At 41.8% G+C, this 13,761-nt stretch overlaps 1 protein-coding gene across 1 annotated transcript; it reads right to left on the bottom strand.

Annotated features, from left to right (window-relative positions):
- Positions 1-259: 259 nt before the first annotated feature.
- Positions 260-10,889, bottom strand: LOC135528140 (von Willebrand factor A domain-containing protein 1-like). The gene is made up of 6 exons (XM_064957004.1): positions 10,419-10,889; positions 7,047-7,604; positions 5,809-6,141; positions 3,473-3,748; positions 3,026-3,307; positions 260-2,591 (listed from the first exon to the last, which is right to left on the bottom strand). Exons 1-6 carry the CDS (start codon positions 10,501-10,503, stop codon positions 2,563-2,565), a joined length of 1,563 nt encoding a protein of 520 aa, XP_064813076.1. The 5' UTR covers positions 10,504-10,889; the 3' UTR covers positions 260-2,562.
- Positions 10,890-13,761: the final 2,872 nt, after the last annotated feature.

Here is a 13,761-nt window from a genome sequence, read left to right as displayed (position 1 = left end):
AAAAGCATTGGGAGCTACAGAGAATGAACGATAAAGAGAGTTTTAGAAAATGGAAGAGAATGAAAGGACAGAGGGGAAAGGGAAAAATAAGCAGGAGAAGAAAGAGGGAGAAAAAGATGCAAAATGCAAAAGATGCAAAAAAAGAGAGCAATTGAACGACGAGAATGAGAAGGCAAAGGAGGCGAAAATTAAAAGAAAATGAGCATGATTGTAACAACTTTCTTCCGTTGAAGGAGAGGAGGACCAAAATGCAGCGTGGTTAGTGTTCAACAGGTTTAATATAGCTGATAACGCTACAAAATAACAAATGTGAAAACCGAAACAGTCCTATCTAGTGCAATGACAGAAGACAAATACCCAAAGAACATGGCTGCCTAAATATGGTTCCCAATCAGAGACGACAGACAGCTGCCTCTAATTGAGAACCAATCTAGGCAACCATAGACATACAAAACTACCTAGAACGGACAAAACACATAAATCCCCCATGTCACACCCTGACCTAACCAAAATAATAACGAAAACAAAGATAACTAAGGCCAGAGGTAAAAATGGCAAAGAAGAGTGAGGTGATGAGAAAATTAGAATGGGAGTTAGAGATGCATAGAATGTCTTACAGGGGAAGGCCATGAAATAAGAATCACCCTTTGACAACCTATATTTCCAGCTTTTCCTCACAAATCAGATATGAATGTTTCATATTCATCATCATTTCTACAATCCCTTTTGAAATCAACCCTTCCTCAATTAATTCCTCTAATTAGCATCCTGATCTTCCATAAATGGTCAGTCATTCAGTCCCTGTGCTTTAACTGATGTACCACTGTGAGAGGTGACTGCAACAACCCAACAGCATCCATCAATACTAGGCACTAAGAGACAGTTCTGGAAGTTAATGCAGTTAATGTTAATACAAAAAAATGTGATGCAGTTAGTTAGGAGTGAAAATAAAAATGACCAAACAAATGCATTGTATTACACCTGTAATCACTTTGGATATGCATGATAATTCTCAAAGAAAATCCGCTATGTTGTAAAACTAGTTCATTTAATATAGTGATGAACAACTCTAAATGTAATGAATATGAACAAACCAACACTGAAACCATCTAAAAAGGATCTAAAACGCATCAGTACAACTTCCACAGGGAGGCAGCAGAAACCAGCTGATAACAGACCCACCGCACTGCACAGACGTCAGTTCAACGTCTATTTTTGATTTACATTTGGTTGAGTTGTCAACTAACATGAAGACAATGTGAAATCAACATAAAATGTCACCATGTCAATTGGATTTAAGTTAAAAGTTGGGTGAAAAAGAGACAGAATTTCCTTACGTTGATGACTTTTTGCAAATCCAATCAGTTTTCCACGTTGATTGAATGATATCGCTTAGATTTTTTGAAGTTGAAATGATGTCGAAACATTACACCTACAGTATGAATACGTTCCAAAGATTTTGTTAGAAGTATTCTTCTATTTCCTCTGCAGATTTATGCACCGTTGGTAAATGGCCAACCTGTATCACTGAATATACAACATCATCCAATGTAAGTCCTGCATGTATAAGACTTGGTAGTGATGTGTCAAAACAATCCTGGAAAATATCAGATTAATCCTTTATCGAAAAATCATCTGCAACATCTCACTGGTAGAACATCTTGTCTGTGGTTTTATCAGTGCAGCCATGTAGAGAATCAGATTTTTCATTGGTTTAGATGGGTTCCTCTGTTATTAAGGATTCTGTGTCCATTTGGCATTCAATTAAAGTGAGTTGGCACACACATGTAAAAAGTGTTACTAAAATATTACGAGTGGGTGCTTTGGGAAATATTCAGATTATTTTGCAAACATGGTTGCTCCTTGTGTATTGTAGAAGCTAGAACAATTTGTTAAAATACATTCCTCCCCACTGGGTAAAAACTGGTTGAATCAACGTTGTTTCCACGTCATTTCAACAACATCAAAAATGTATGAGATGATGTTGAATCAACGTGGAAAACTGATTGGATTTGCTAAAAGTTATCAATGTAAGGGAATTTCATGTTTTTTCCCACCCAACTTTGAACCTAAATCCAACGACTTGGTGACATTTTCTGTTGAATTTAAGTTAGTAAATCACCATGTCTGTGCCCAGTGGGTTTTGTTGATTAAAACTACATTATGCAAAATACCATCAAGCACAATGACCTTGATCTACACAGATACTTGGCCACTCTCTACATCTTATATCGAAAACAAACATGTTTACAGTGTGATTACAGGTTTTAGGCAATGTAAAGTAAATATCAAGATGTCTATATCGCTGGAGATAGCAACCCAACTCAGTTAGGGTGCTTACTAATAGAGCAAGATCTTTATAGTACAGCAAGCCTATCTATCAATCTATCTATCGTATCAGTATCTATTAGACAGTGCTTTGTAAGCCAAAGGCCTTGTGTCTTGTCCAGAAAGGAGAGAATGAACTGAAGGAGGGATGCAAGTTCAGATGCATTGTTCTTCTATCTCTTCTTCTCCTTCATCCCTCCATCCTTGGCATAGTGCCTGTTGAGCTCAGCAATGTTATGATCTGTGGCCCCAAACCGATGCATCTGAAAGGAAGAAGGAAACAGACACACATGAAAATCTCATACCAGACATTCCCAGTAGCAAGCCAAGAGTGTTAGCTAGTTGTTATGGAAACCCCAGTTGGCACAACCACACATTTTTGGTGTGGTTACTTTGGGGTCAGACAGTTGTTTCCCAAAAATTATCAGAAGTGGATCATTGTTGAAATGTAGGCAAAAAAATAGGCTACTGCTCCTCTTCAGATTCAAAATGCTATTCAAAACTCATCCTTATCCAAACAGAGAGATGGCTTGGGTGCATTTAAAAGTGCAAATTCTAGGATCCAATTAGAAATACCCAAAAAAATTCCATGCCCGCTCCAATTGACCAACTCAACATCTGAAATTAACTGACCCCAACCAGCAGTGCTGAAAGGGTTCACTTCCTTATTCAAAATGTCTGCATGCTGTCCTCTCACCTGAATAAAACTGGGCCATGCAGCAAAGGCCCTCCCCGCGTGCCGTCCGGTAGATGGGTGACACACAGACTCGGGTGGCGGGGGGCAGGTGTGTGAGGCGCGTGGACAGTGAGTTGGAAGGCAAGTAGAGGGAGGAGCGCGGGGCGGCGGTAGAGCCGTGGATGCCCTGTCCCTCCCAGGTGAGCCAGTAGCCCCTGAGGCCGTCCACGCTGGCTTTCCAGTCCACCTGCACAGAGTCACTGCCCACCGTGGTCAGCTGCAGGTCTGCTAGAGCCGGCCTCACTGAGAAGGGAGGGAGGGAATAAGGCCTATGTGCTGCATTTATACAGTTCTATGTGAAGTATAATAGTCAATTTTGCATTTCCCCCTTTTAATACTTCAGTTTAAGCTTTAAGGCTAATACCATTCATACCTAAGACTATATCCTCAATGCTCAATGCTCCTTACCCTCCTCAGTGCACACTTTGACAGACATGGCCCTCTCCCGGCCGGAGGAGTGCCGTGCGCTCACGGTGACCAGGTACTGGGTGTCTGGCTGGAGGTTAGTCAGCAGGGTGGAGTTCTGCCCTTTGCCCACAGTAGTCATGTAGAGCTTCCCCCCCGGCAGGGCCATGTACTCCACCTGGAAGCTTTGGACAGACTCTGGCTGCAGAGGACCCCAGCTCACCCTCACACCGTTGGCCCCTGAGTCAGACACCGTCACCACAGTCGGGCTCAACACCTCTGAGGAGACAAAGTGATACAGTTGAATTCGGAAGTTTACATACACCTTAGCCAAATACATTTAAACTCAGTTTCTAAATTCCTGACATTTAATCCTAGTAAAGATTCCCTGTCTTAGGTCAGTTAGGATCACCACTTTGTTTTAATAATGTGAAATGTCAGAATAATAGTAGTGATTTATTTCAGCATTTCTTTCTTTCATCACATTCCCAGTGGGTCAGAAGTTTACATACACTCAATTAGTATTTGGTAGCATTGCCTTTAAATCGTTTAACCTTGGTCAAATGTTGTGGGTAGCCTTCCACAAGCTTCCCACAATAGGTTGGGTGAATTTTGGCCCATTCCTCCTGACAGAGCTGGTGTAACGAAGTCAGGTTTGTAGGCCTCCTTGCTCGCACATGCTTTTTCAGTTCTGCCCACACATTTTCTATAGGATTGAGGTCAGGGCTTTGTGATGGCTTAAGGACAACAAAGTCAAGGTATTGGAGTGGCCATTTTGCCACAACTTTGGAAGTGTGCTTGGGGTCATTTCCCATTTGGAAGAACCATTTGAGACCAAGCTTTAAATTCCTGACTGATGTCTTGAAGTGTTGCTTCAATATATCCACATCATTTTCCTTCCTCTGAAGCCATCTATTTTGTGAGGTGCACCAGTCCCTCCTGCAGCAAAGCTCCCCCACAACATGATGATGCAACCCCCGTGCTTCACGGTTGGGATGATGTTCTTCGGCTTGCAAGCCTCCCCATTTATCCTCCAAACATAATGATGGTCATTATGGCCAAACAGTTCCATTTATGTTTCATCAGACCAGAGGACATTTCTCCAAAAAGTACGATCTTTGTCCCCATGTGCAGTTGCAAATCGTAGTCTGGCTTTTTTTAATGGTGGCTTTGGAGCAGTGGCTTCTGCCTTGCTGAACAACCTTTCAGGTTATGTCGATATAGGACTTGTTTTACTGTGGATATAGATACTTTTGTATGCGTTTCCTCCAGCATCTTCACAAGGTCCTTTGCTCTTGTTCTGGAATTGATTTGCACTTTTCGCACCAAAGTACATTCATCTCTAGGAGACAGAATGTGTTTTCTTCCTGAGCGGTATGACGGCTGCGTGGTCCCATAGTGTTTATATTAGCGTACCATTGTTTGAACAGATGAACATGGTACCTTCAGGCGTTTGGAAATTGCTCCCAGGATGAACCAGACTTGTGGAGGTCTACAATTATTTTTCTGAGGTCTTGGCTGATTCCATTTGATTTTCTCATGTCAAGCAAAGAGGCACTGAGTTTGAAGGTAGGCCTTGAAATACATCCACAGGTATACCTCCAATTGACTCAATTAGTCTATCATAAGCTTCTAAAGCCATGACATCATTTTCTGGAATTTTCCAAGCTGTTTAAAGGCTGTCAATTTAGTGTGTGTAAACTTGTGATACAGTGAATTATAAGTGAAATAATCTGTCTGTAAACAATTGTTGGAAAAATTAATTGTGTCACACACAAAGTAGATGTCCTAACTGACTTGCCAAAACTATAGTTCGTTTACAAGAATTTTGTGGAGTGTTTGAAAAACAAGTTTTAATGACTCCAACCTAAGTGTATGTAAACTTCCGACTTCAACTTTATGTAATAATAAAATATATATAATATGATGATTTATCAGGTGATTTTATTCTAAAGTGGAAGTGAAAGCTGGAATCCTTAATGGGGGAACAGCCACATCCGTTTCTGATATTACAACAAAGAAGATACTACAAACAACCAACACAGTTTTTTCCCCATCTGACATCATTGCAAGTGTGATAGAACAGCAGCACATGTACTAATTTTACAACGAGGCACAATATTCCCCAGCTAGACCTTGTCAACAAAACAAAAACAATAACAACGGCCGTGCGTTGGACAGTGGTGCTGTTTCCCCTACTGCGGATTCCATCTTCAAGAATTTTTGATATACAGTGTGAGGCCCACGCCGGACACAACCCTAAAGACATCACACTCCAAGTCAACATTGTTAATTGTAACAATGTAAATGTCCAATGTAAACATGCCACCTCCTCTTACCTGGCTTAGTGGTGAAGGTGACAGAGAGGGGGTTGAGCACCTGTAGGTTGGACTTGGGAGTCAGTGTGGCCATGTATGTGGTGTCTGGTTTCAGGTCCATCAGCCTTGCCATGCTAGAGTCCCCTGGCCGGGTCAGTCGTTGGTAATGACTACCACTGGTACTGGGGCTGGTACCAGGCCCCCTTGCTTCTCTTTCGCTCACTGCTAGACTGGGAGCCGGTCCAAACCGGATCTCATAGTAACCGGTCAAACCGGCCAGAACCGGTCGCCACTGCAGCATGGCGCTGTCTGTGGACACGTCTCGCACCTGGAGCCGTTCAGCCCGGAGAATCTCTGTTAGAGAAGAAACAGACTGAGACCGAAGGAGGTGCAATATACACCTCCAGTGGAGACTCGTTTCTCTTTAAATCGGAGGACGTGCTCATTGTAATGGCTGGAATGGAATGAATGGAAATTTATATTGAAACGATGGCGGTACCATACCATATTAACACAGTGTGCAGATTCCCTTCTCTCACTGGCAAACATTCATACTTGGATAACCAGAACAAGATGGCAAAAAAGAGAGGGAGGAAAGGGATGAGTTGTGGAGGACATGCCAGTAAGAGAGGAGCTAAGACAGACAGACAAACTGTGGGTTCTCCAATGCATTCACAACTCGTGCCATAAAAACCCTCGAAATAGACAAACCAGTTCTGGAGGATACCACTGTAACAAATAGCAAACCAGTATTCAGGTTTCAGTATCAGTGGAAAGGAACCTCAGGCACTCGCTAAAGGGACCCTGGATTCTCCTTCTGTGTCGTAAACAAACTGTATTTACACTCTGCGTCCGCCCATCACTATGCATCATGTCTTAGAGCTACATATGTTTACTGGAAGTTCCTGTGTGTCGATATGACTGTTACCCTATCTGACCAGAAAAATACCGTCTTGTCTATATATATATATATCTGTCTGGTACCGTAGGGGGGCACGGTAGAGGGGGCTGGGTTGAATAATGTCTTTATTAATAGTCCCCCCTCTCTCATTACAGTCTAAAACACACGGTCTCTTCTTCCCTCTATGTCCCACTGTCTCTAGGAGTGGGTATGTGATAAAGGAGTAGCACAGAGACATGGATTTGTACAGCAGCACAGTTTATAGTAGAGCTCAAAAGAAGGTGTCAGGTCCATGTTAGTTGCAGTCAATTGTGGAATCAAAATTGACACACACACACAGAACCCCACACGCACTCACCAATAATGGCATCCCTCAGGTCCTCAGTGATGATACTCATATCATCGATGTCCACAAAGTACAGGTGTGACTCCACAGGAGGGGTGACCACCTGCCGCAGCACCTGGTAGTTCCCGTGGCCCGTGGAGATCACCAGAACGGCCACGCCCTCCTCTCTCAGCTTCTCCATTGGTCCAATCACATCACCCGGCTTCACCCCATCCGTCAGCCACACTAGAACTCTGGGGAGTTCTTCCCTGGCCCCCGCACCACCCCCGGGCTTCAGCACCCAGTCCTTGGCCATCCTGAGGGCCTCCTCTGTGTTGGTGTCGCCCCTCAGAGGCTTGGTGTTCCCCAGCGCCCCCTGTAGGCCAGTTTGGCTATTGTAGCTGTCAAAACCAAACTCAAGGCGGGGTTGGGTGCCCACCTGCAGAAGGCTCACCCTCACCTGGTCCTCACCCAATGAGAATGGAAGGAGGAGCTCGGACAAAAAGCCCAGCATGCGGGAGTAGTCATAGGATGAGACGCTGCCCGAGGAGTCCAATAGGAAGAGGACGTCACCCTCACAGCAGTTCAACACTAAGAGTAGAGGAAAGGTTACAGGTGGTGGACACACATTCAGTAGATTTTTACAGCTATACGAGAATATAGATACATACAGTGGGGCAAAAAAGTATTTAGTCAGCCACCAATTGTGCAAGTTCTCCCACTTAAAAAGATGAGAAAGGCCTGTAGTTTTCATCATAGGTACACTTCAACTATGACAGACAAAATGAGAAAAAAAATGGGAACACCATTTTTAATGAATGTATTTGCAAATTATGGTGGAAAATAAGTATTTGGTCAATAACAAAAGTTTTCCACCATAATTTGCAAATAAATTTATTAAAAATCCTACAATGTGATTTTCTGGATTTTTTTTCTCATTTTGTCTATCATAGTTGAAGTGTACCTATGATGAAAACTACAGGCCTCTCATCTTTTTAAGTGGGAGAACTTGCACACTTGGTGGCTGACTAAATACTTTTTTGCTCCACTGTATGTATAGGCTACGGCTACAGATTATCATGCTAATAATATGTGAAAATTAATGAGAATATGCTCCTAGAGATTAAATGTAGCAATATTTACACCTTCTCAGTCTGACTCTTCCCCCACTTCATGGTGGGTGAATTTCTATAAGCATAGTGTTTATAACAAGTGTGTGAGATACACAACAATTAGTGTATGTGGGAAACATAGTGGTATAGTTAGTTAACCTACAAACTTCCCATAGAGAAGTGGCAAACTCATAGCCACACATATTTACGGGGATATGTACAGTACAATCCTAGAGCAAACTGAGACGGTGTGGAGCATCTGTGGAAAAACCCACTACCACTTCCAACTTTCTCTCTATTTTCTCTCTCCCTCTGATTCCTTCTCCCACCCTTAACTTTTTCCAGTGGTCCCCTCCCTGTTCAGTGTGAGTGTGCATGCATGCAAATGCGTGCACACCCACACAGAGAAATAAGTGGAGGAGTGAGAACCAAGTAATTACAGAAATTAGACCAGATCAAAACAAACAAAAAATAGGGATGAAGTGAGATAGATCAGAGTAGGAATGGGCGGATGAAGGACGGATGAAAGATGCTGTCACAACATTTAGGAAGACTAGGCCAAATATTCCAGATTTGCCAATTTTCCATATTTCGTAACAGTAGCACGAAACATGGCTTCTCATTTAAGGGAGAGTGGGTTAGGGGGAGAGAGGGGGGGAACAGTAGGAGCTATTGGTGGTATAAGGAGCGGTTGGAGGTGGAGAGAGAGAGAGAGAGAGAGAGAGAGGATAAGGGGGAGGTGTGTTTTTGCAGTTCCATTTGAGAGAAGAGGAAGAATGTGCAGTAGTAGCATATGTGCTCAGAGCAGAAAGAGTGAGGAATAGAGAAAGAAAGAAAGAGAGAAAGAGAGAGAAAGCGAGAGCGAAACATGCTAAGTTCATTGTCCAGCTATGAGTACTTTTGAAATGCACTATTTTCTTTGGGCCCTTAAAAGTGAATTTCTTCAGGCTTTAATTTGTCTCTCGATCTGTGGTGGTTGTACTGACAAGTGTGTAGTGTTGAAGGACAAATTGCAGTGAGTGTGAAAACACTGCCTTTCTCTCTTTCACTCTCTTGCTTCCTAAAGAATTTGCTACATCTGTCTTCTTGTTTGGACTTTGTACTCCTCCAGCTGCCTTAGTGGCCTCCAGGTTAAAGCGCCTGTAAACTGTATTTACAGTATGTATGTGTCTCTCTGGTCATGCCTATTGATTGTAAACCAAATATTGGCTTTGTACAGTATTAGCTTTATCGCAGTATTAGATTTACAGTCCACCATGAACAAGTTTGACTAATATATTAATGGTTACACTGAATGTAAATTATGAAACCCCATAACCTTGATGAGCATGGGAGTAACTGACCATAACACCTTAGACCTGTTTCACACATGCATGGAAGCTCACACACACACACCACACACACACACAGGTGTGTACTTCAGATTGACAGCCCAGATGTGATAGAAAAGGCCTCATCCGCAGTTCTTCTTGATTGTAAAACATGATGTGGTTATATCACCAAGCTGTATCACAACAGGCAGTGATTGGGAGTCCCATAGGACGGCGCACAATTGGCCCAGCGTTGTCTGGGTTTGGCCGGGGTAGGCTGTTATTGTAAATAAGAATTTGTTCTTAACTGACTTATCTAGTTAAATAAAGGTTAAATAAATACAAATAAAAAAACATCAGTAGGCTATATGTAGGATCAAAATGCATCACAGGAGATTAAACCTGAATAAATTGTGCTTCTCAGCCAGTCCTTAGCATTAAAAGCATTTCTATGTTTGAGTGCGATGCATAGAAAGTAATTAGGCTCTTAGTCAAAACATGTCTTGTCTATAAATGGAAGAGGGTGTGAGAAGTGTAATGTTCTGTATATTATACCCTTACACTGAGTCAAAAAAACAGACCACTGACAGATTGAATTGACTCACCACCAAGTTTAGTTTTCACCACTACGGTTATGAGCTCTAGCTAACACATGCATGGTTGTAACAAGCGTTCAGTAATTATTATGGTGTTATAATCAATTAGATGTTTTAATTTACATCACCATAAATCATATGCATAAATACATTTAACATAGCGTTAAACTTCTCATTAAAATGCAGGATCAGGTATCAACATAGAATTTCTACAATTTTGACAGTAACCTATTAACAGCAGTCTATGATAAAATGATTGTGCCAATCTAATAACACCATTTGGAGATACTCTGACTGCACCTCTCCTCCCTAGTCTGTCAGTCATGTAGAACTAGGCTATAACATCCACCCACCACCAGAACACCGACAATCACCTGCAAAACTCACCTGCTTCTGGTGCGGAGTTTTGACCACTGGACGACCACAGGAACACGCAAACCAGCATGCAAGTAAATAAAACCCGACCCTTCATTGCAAGGGTTAATTGTGATCAATTCCAGTGTAAAGAATTATGACGAGATCGAAAGGGCTTCCTCCAAAAAAGTGTCCATTGCCTGGACCGTCGCTCCAAGTGAAATTGTAATCAGGCTTACATTCGAGCTTCTAATGGGCTATAAAAAGATTGGAACTTCACATATCCTGACTTTCACTCAGACTTTTCCAGTTTTGTTTCTGTTTTTCTGGAACATTTTATTCTCGTAATATTTTCCCCAGAAAATTGGTTGCTCGGCTATCCTCCGTGAGTTTGTGAGGTAAAAGGCGCTTTGAGCGAACTAGGGCGTGAGTGTTCAAGTCGGTTCTTCGCCCTGACTCCAGTCCCGTGTCCAGGTCCTCCCCTTCCAGTGTTCAATCGTCTTTATTTCCAGTCTTTCAAGAGACTTCGAATAGCAAGAAGCTTAAGAGAGCTCTCGCCAAACGTCATTGTTCTGGAAAGGTGCCCATTTTCTCATAAAGGTTATCTTTACATTTTATGGCGAGTAGTCAATCACGCAAAAAAGTGAAGAGTCTTGAAAATGTGAAACATAAAGAAGAATTGTAACTTTAAGCTTTGAAATTAGCCAACGGTATAATTATCTGGATTCTGTACACTTATCCTATTATAACTACGAATTTCAGTTATGAGCCGTTGTAATTATGGATACTTTTATTACCAGAGGGCCACTGACCTTCAGCACCAAAATCATTTTAATAAGAGTGCCTCCTCAAGATGACAAGCCTAATGTAGGCTATATTCTATTTAATGTGTATGTGCATGCTTAGTTAAATATGATACTATAAGATCATGTAAAAAATTCTAAATATAGAATTACAGTATGATGACAAAGTGTTCACTGACTGGTGGACAAAAATAATGGGGTCAAGCTCTTGGACTTCAGCATCAGGTTTGCTCAAGTTGTCAAAATAAATTCCATTAAATATTATTTTAAATTGAATTGCATCAGCCTATAGTGCCTCAGGGGAGACTTGGAGAATGTGATATTGGGATGGGGTCTATATGAGAGTGAAAAGCAGGCAGCTTTTGTAGAGAGGGAGAGAGAGGTGAGGAGGAGTAGGAATAGGGTAGAAGACAAAAGTGGGAATTAAGAGAAGGAACAAGCCACTTGGCAAAAACTAGTTGAATCAACATTGTTTCCACGTCATTTAAACAAAATAACTTAATGTGAATAATTTTAATCAATGTGAAAAACTGATTGGATTTGCTAAAAGTTATGTAAGGGAATTTTGGATTTTTTAAACCACATTTTTACCTTAATCCAGTGACATGATGAAATGTTTTGTTGATTTCACATTGAATTCAGATTAGTTGACAACTAAACCAGGTGTCAACTGAAATCAAAACTAGAGGTTGAAACTACTTCTATGCCCAGTGGGAAAGGTCTGATGTCTAGAGACCTTGGTGCACCACGTTACCCAAGCTTATTTCCATTGTAACAGAATACTCCACCACACACCTAGTAATTAAACACAGAGTCTGTACAAAACAGTAAAGGATAGGGGCTGCTCTATGAAAGATAAGGAGTTTACCCTTTCCAAAATAATATTGTTTTGTTTGACCAGCCTGGTCTCATAGACTAGACGTAACATAGTAAACATACATCTGGGACACTCAAATTAGTATGAAATGTTACTTTGGTATGGCTACAGAAGACAGATGGTTACTTAATGCAAAGAATGAAATGGGGGTGGTTGGTCGTGGTGGATGGATGGGCATAGAACGCGAAAGTCTAGAAACCCAAAGGTTACGAATTCAAATCTCATCATGGACAACTTTAGTATTTTAGCTAATTAGTAACTGTAACTACTTACTACTTTTTAACTACTTAGCATATTAGCTAACCCTGCCCCTTAACCCTAACCCTTTTAGCTAACCTTTACCCTAACCTTAACCCTAACCCCTAGCTTAGCTAACGTTAGCCAAACCGAACTAAACTTAACAACCCCCCCCGCCCCACTATAGCTAATTAGTAACTGTAACTACTTACTACTTTTTAACTACTTAGCATATTAGCTAACCCTGCCCCTTAACCCTAACCCTTTTAGCTAACCTTTACTCTAACCTTAACCCTAACCCCTAGCTTAGCTAACGTTAGCCAAACCGAACTAAACTTAACAACCCCCCCCCCCGCCCCCGTCCACTGTATAGCACACTGTTTATCTCAGCAGATGGGAGTCCTGCTCTTTGCACTGTCCAGTAAGCAGTCAATCAGATAGAAATACCCACCTGGAATAACTTTGTATTGGTATGTGTGTACTGTATGTGTGTGTGTGTGCGCGCATATGTGCATCTATGGCATGCAGGTTTTGACTAATGGATCAGGTGAGTGTCTGTGCTGTATGCAATTCACGTCAGATGTTGTTACAGGGGGACCAGAGTAAGGGAAATCGTTTAAATCGCACACCAGCTCATGTTGACACATTTCTATCTTCTCTCAGTAAGCATAGGTTACGCAACCAAACTGGCTATCTGTTTTCACTTATTTGCACATACCCTAGCAATCCCTGTGGAAGAGTAGTTGTGCTCCTCTGAGATTCACATGTCTTTCTGGAACAGTGTCATTGAAATCGATTGGGAAAAGCTGCAAAGAGAGGTTAGTTGACCATTTTTGGCAGTGGACAAGGCAATAGGAATAAGGGAGGAAGGGAGGTGAATGAGTAAAGGAGGTGGAGAAGGACAAATGGATGACAAGTCTAATACTGTATGACACCGCTCAACCTTCACAGTGTGACAACATGGAAATACAGACACACAGCATTTTGTGAGTGGAGGGACCTATTTTGTTAAATTCTGAACACTTGAAGTTTACACAACTATGCACCATTTGTAATTGGGGTTTATACAATCTCTTAACACTTTGTCAGTGCTCCTGCTGTTATTTACCATTAAAACTTTGGCTCCAGTGCTCCTGGCATCACATCACAATGGAAACACAATTTCAGTAGTAAAGACAATTCTCCACATCACTCCTTGCCAGTTTTTGCACCTTCCTTCGTGAATTTTAGGAATTTTAGGTTTATGAGCGTGCCATGTTTTGTAGAGTTGTGAGAATTAAGAGGTGGAGTGTTGACTTTCTCCAGGCCTTTCTAGGTGAAACAAACGGCAGCGCAAAGATAGGAGACAGGCAATGAATGAGAGGAGAGATTGAGCCCCTATCTGATCAGGAGAAGTAAGAGGGAAAGTGGGTCAAAGGGAGAAAATATGAGAGTGAAGAACGGGGCGATCTGATAGGCC

Source organism: Oncorhynchus masou, chromosome 33, assembly GCF_036934945.1.
Source record: "Oncorhynchus masou masou isolate Uvic2021 chromosome 33, UVic_Omas_1.1, whole genome shotgun sequence".
In the NCBI taxonomy this organism is placed as follows: Eukaryota; Metazoa; Chordata; class Actinopteri; order Salmoniformes; family Salmonidae; genus Oncorhynchus; species Oncorhynchus masou.
This window is presented reverse-complemented; position numbering and strand designations above follow the sequence as displayed.

Coding starts and splice junctions, on each gene's coding strand:
- LOC135528140 (XM_064957004.1), bottom strand. CDS start 10,503: ATGAAGGGTCGGGTTTTATTTACTTGCATGCTGGTTTGCGTGTTCCTG. Junction 3,749..5,808: donor CACCTTCACCACTAAGCCAG/GTAAGAGGAGGT, acceptor TTGTCTCCTCAG/AGGTGTTGAGCCCGACTGTG. Junction 2,592..3,025: donor CATGGCCCAGTTTTATTCAG/GTGAGAGGACAG, acceptor TCTTCCTTTCAG/ATGCATCGGTTTGGGGCCAC.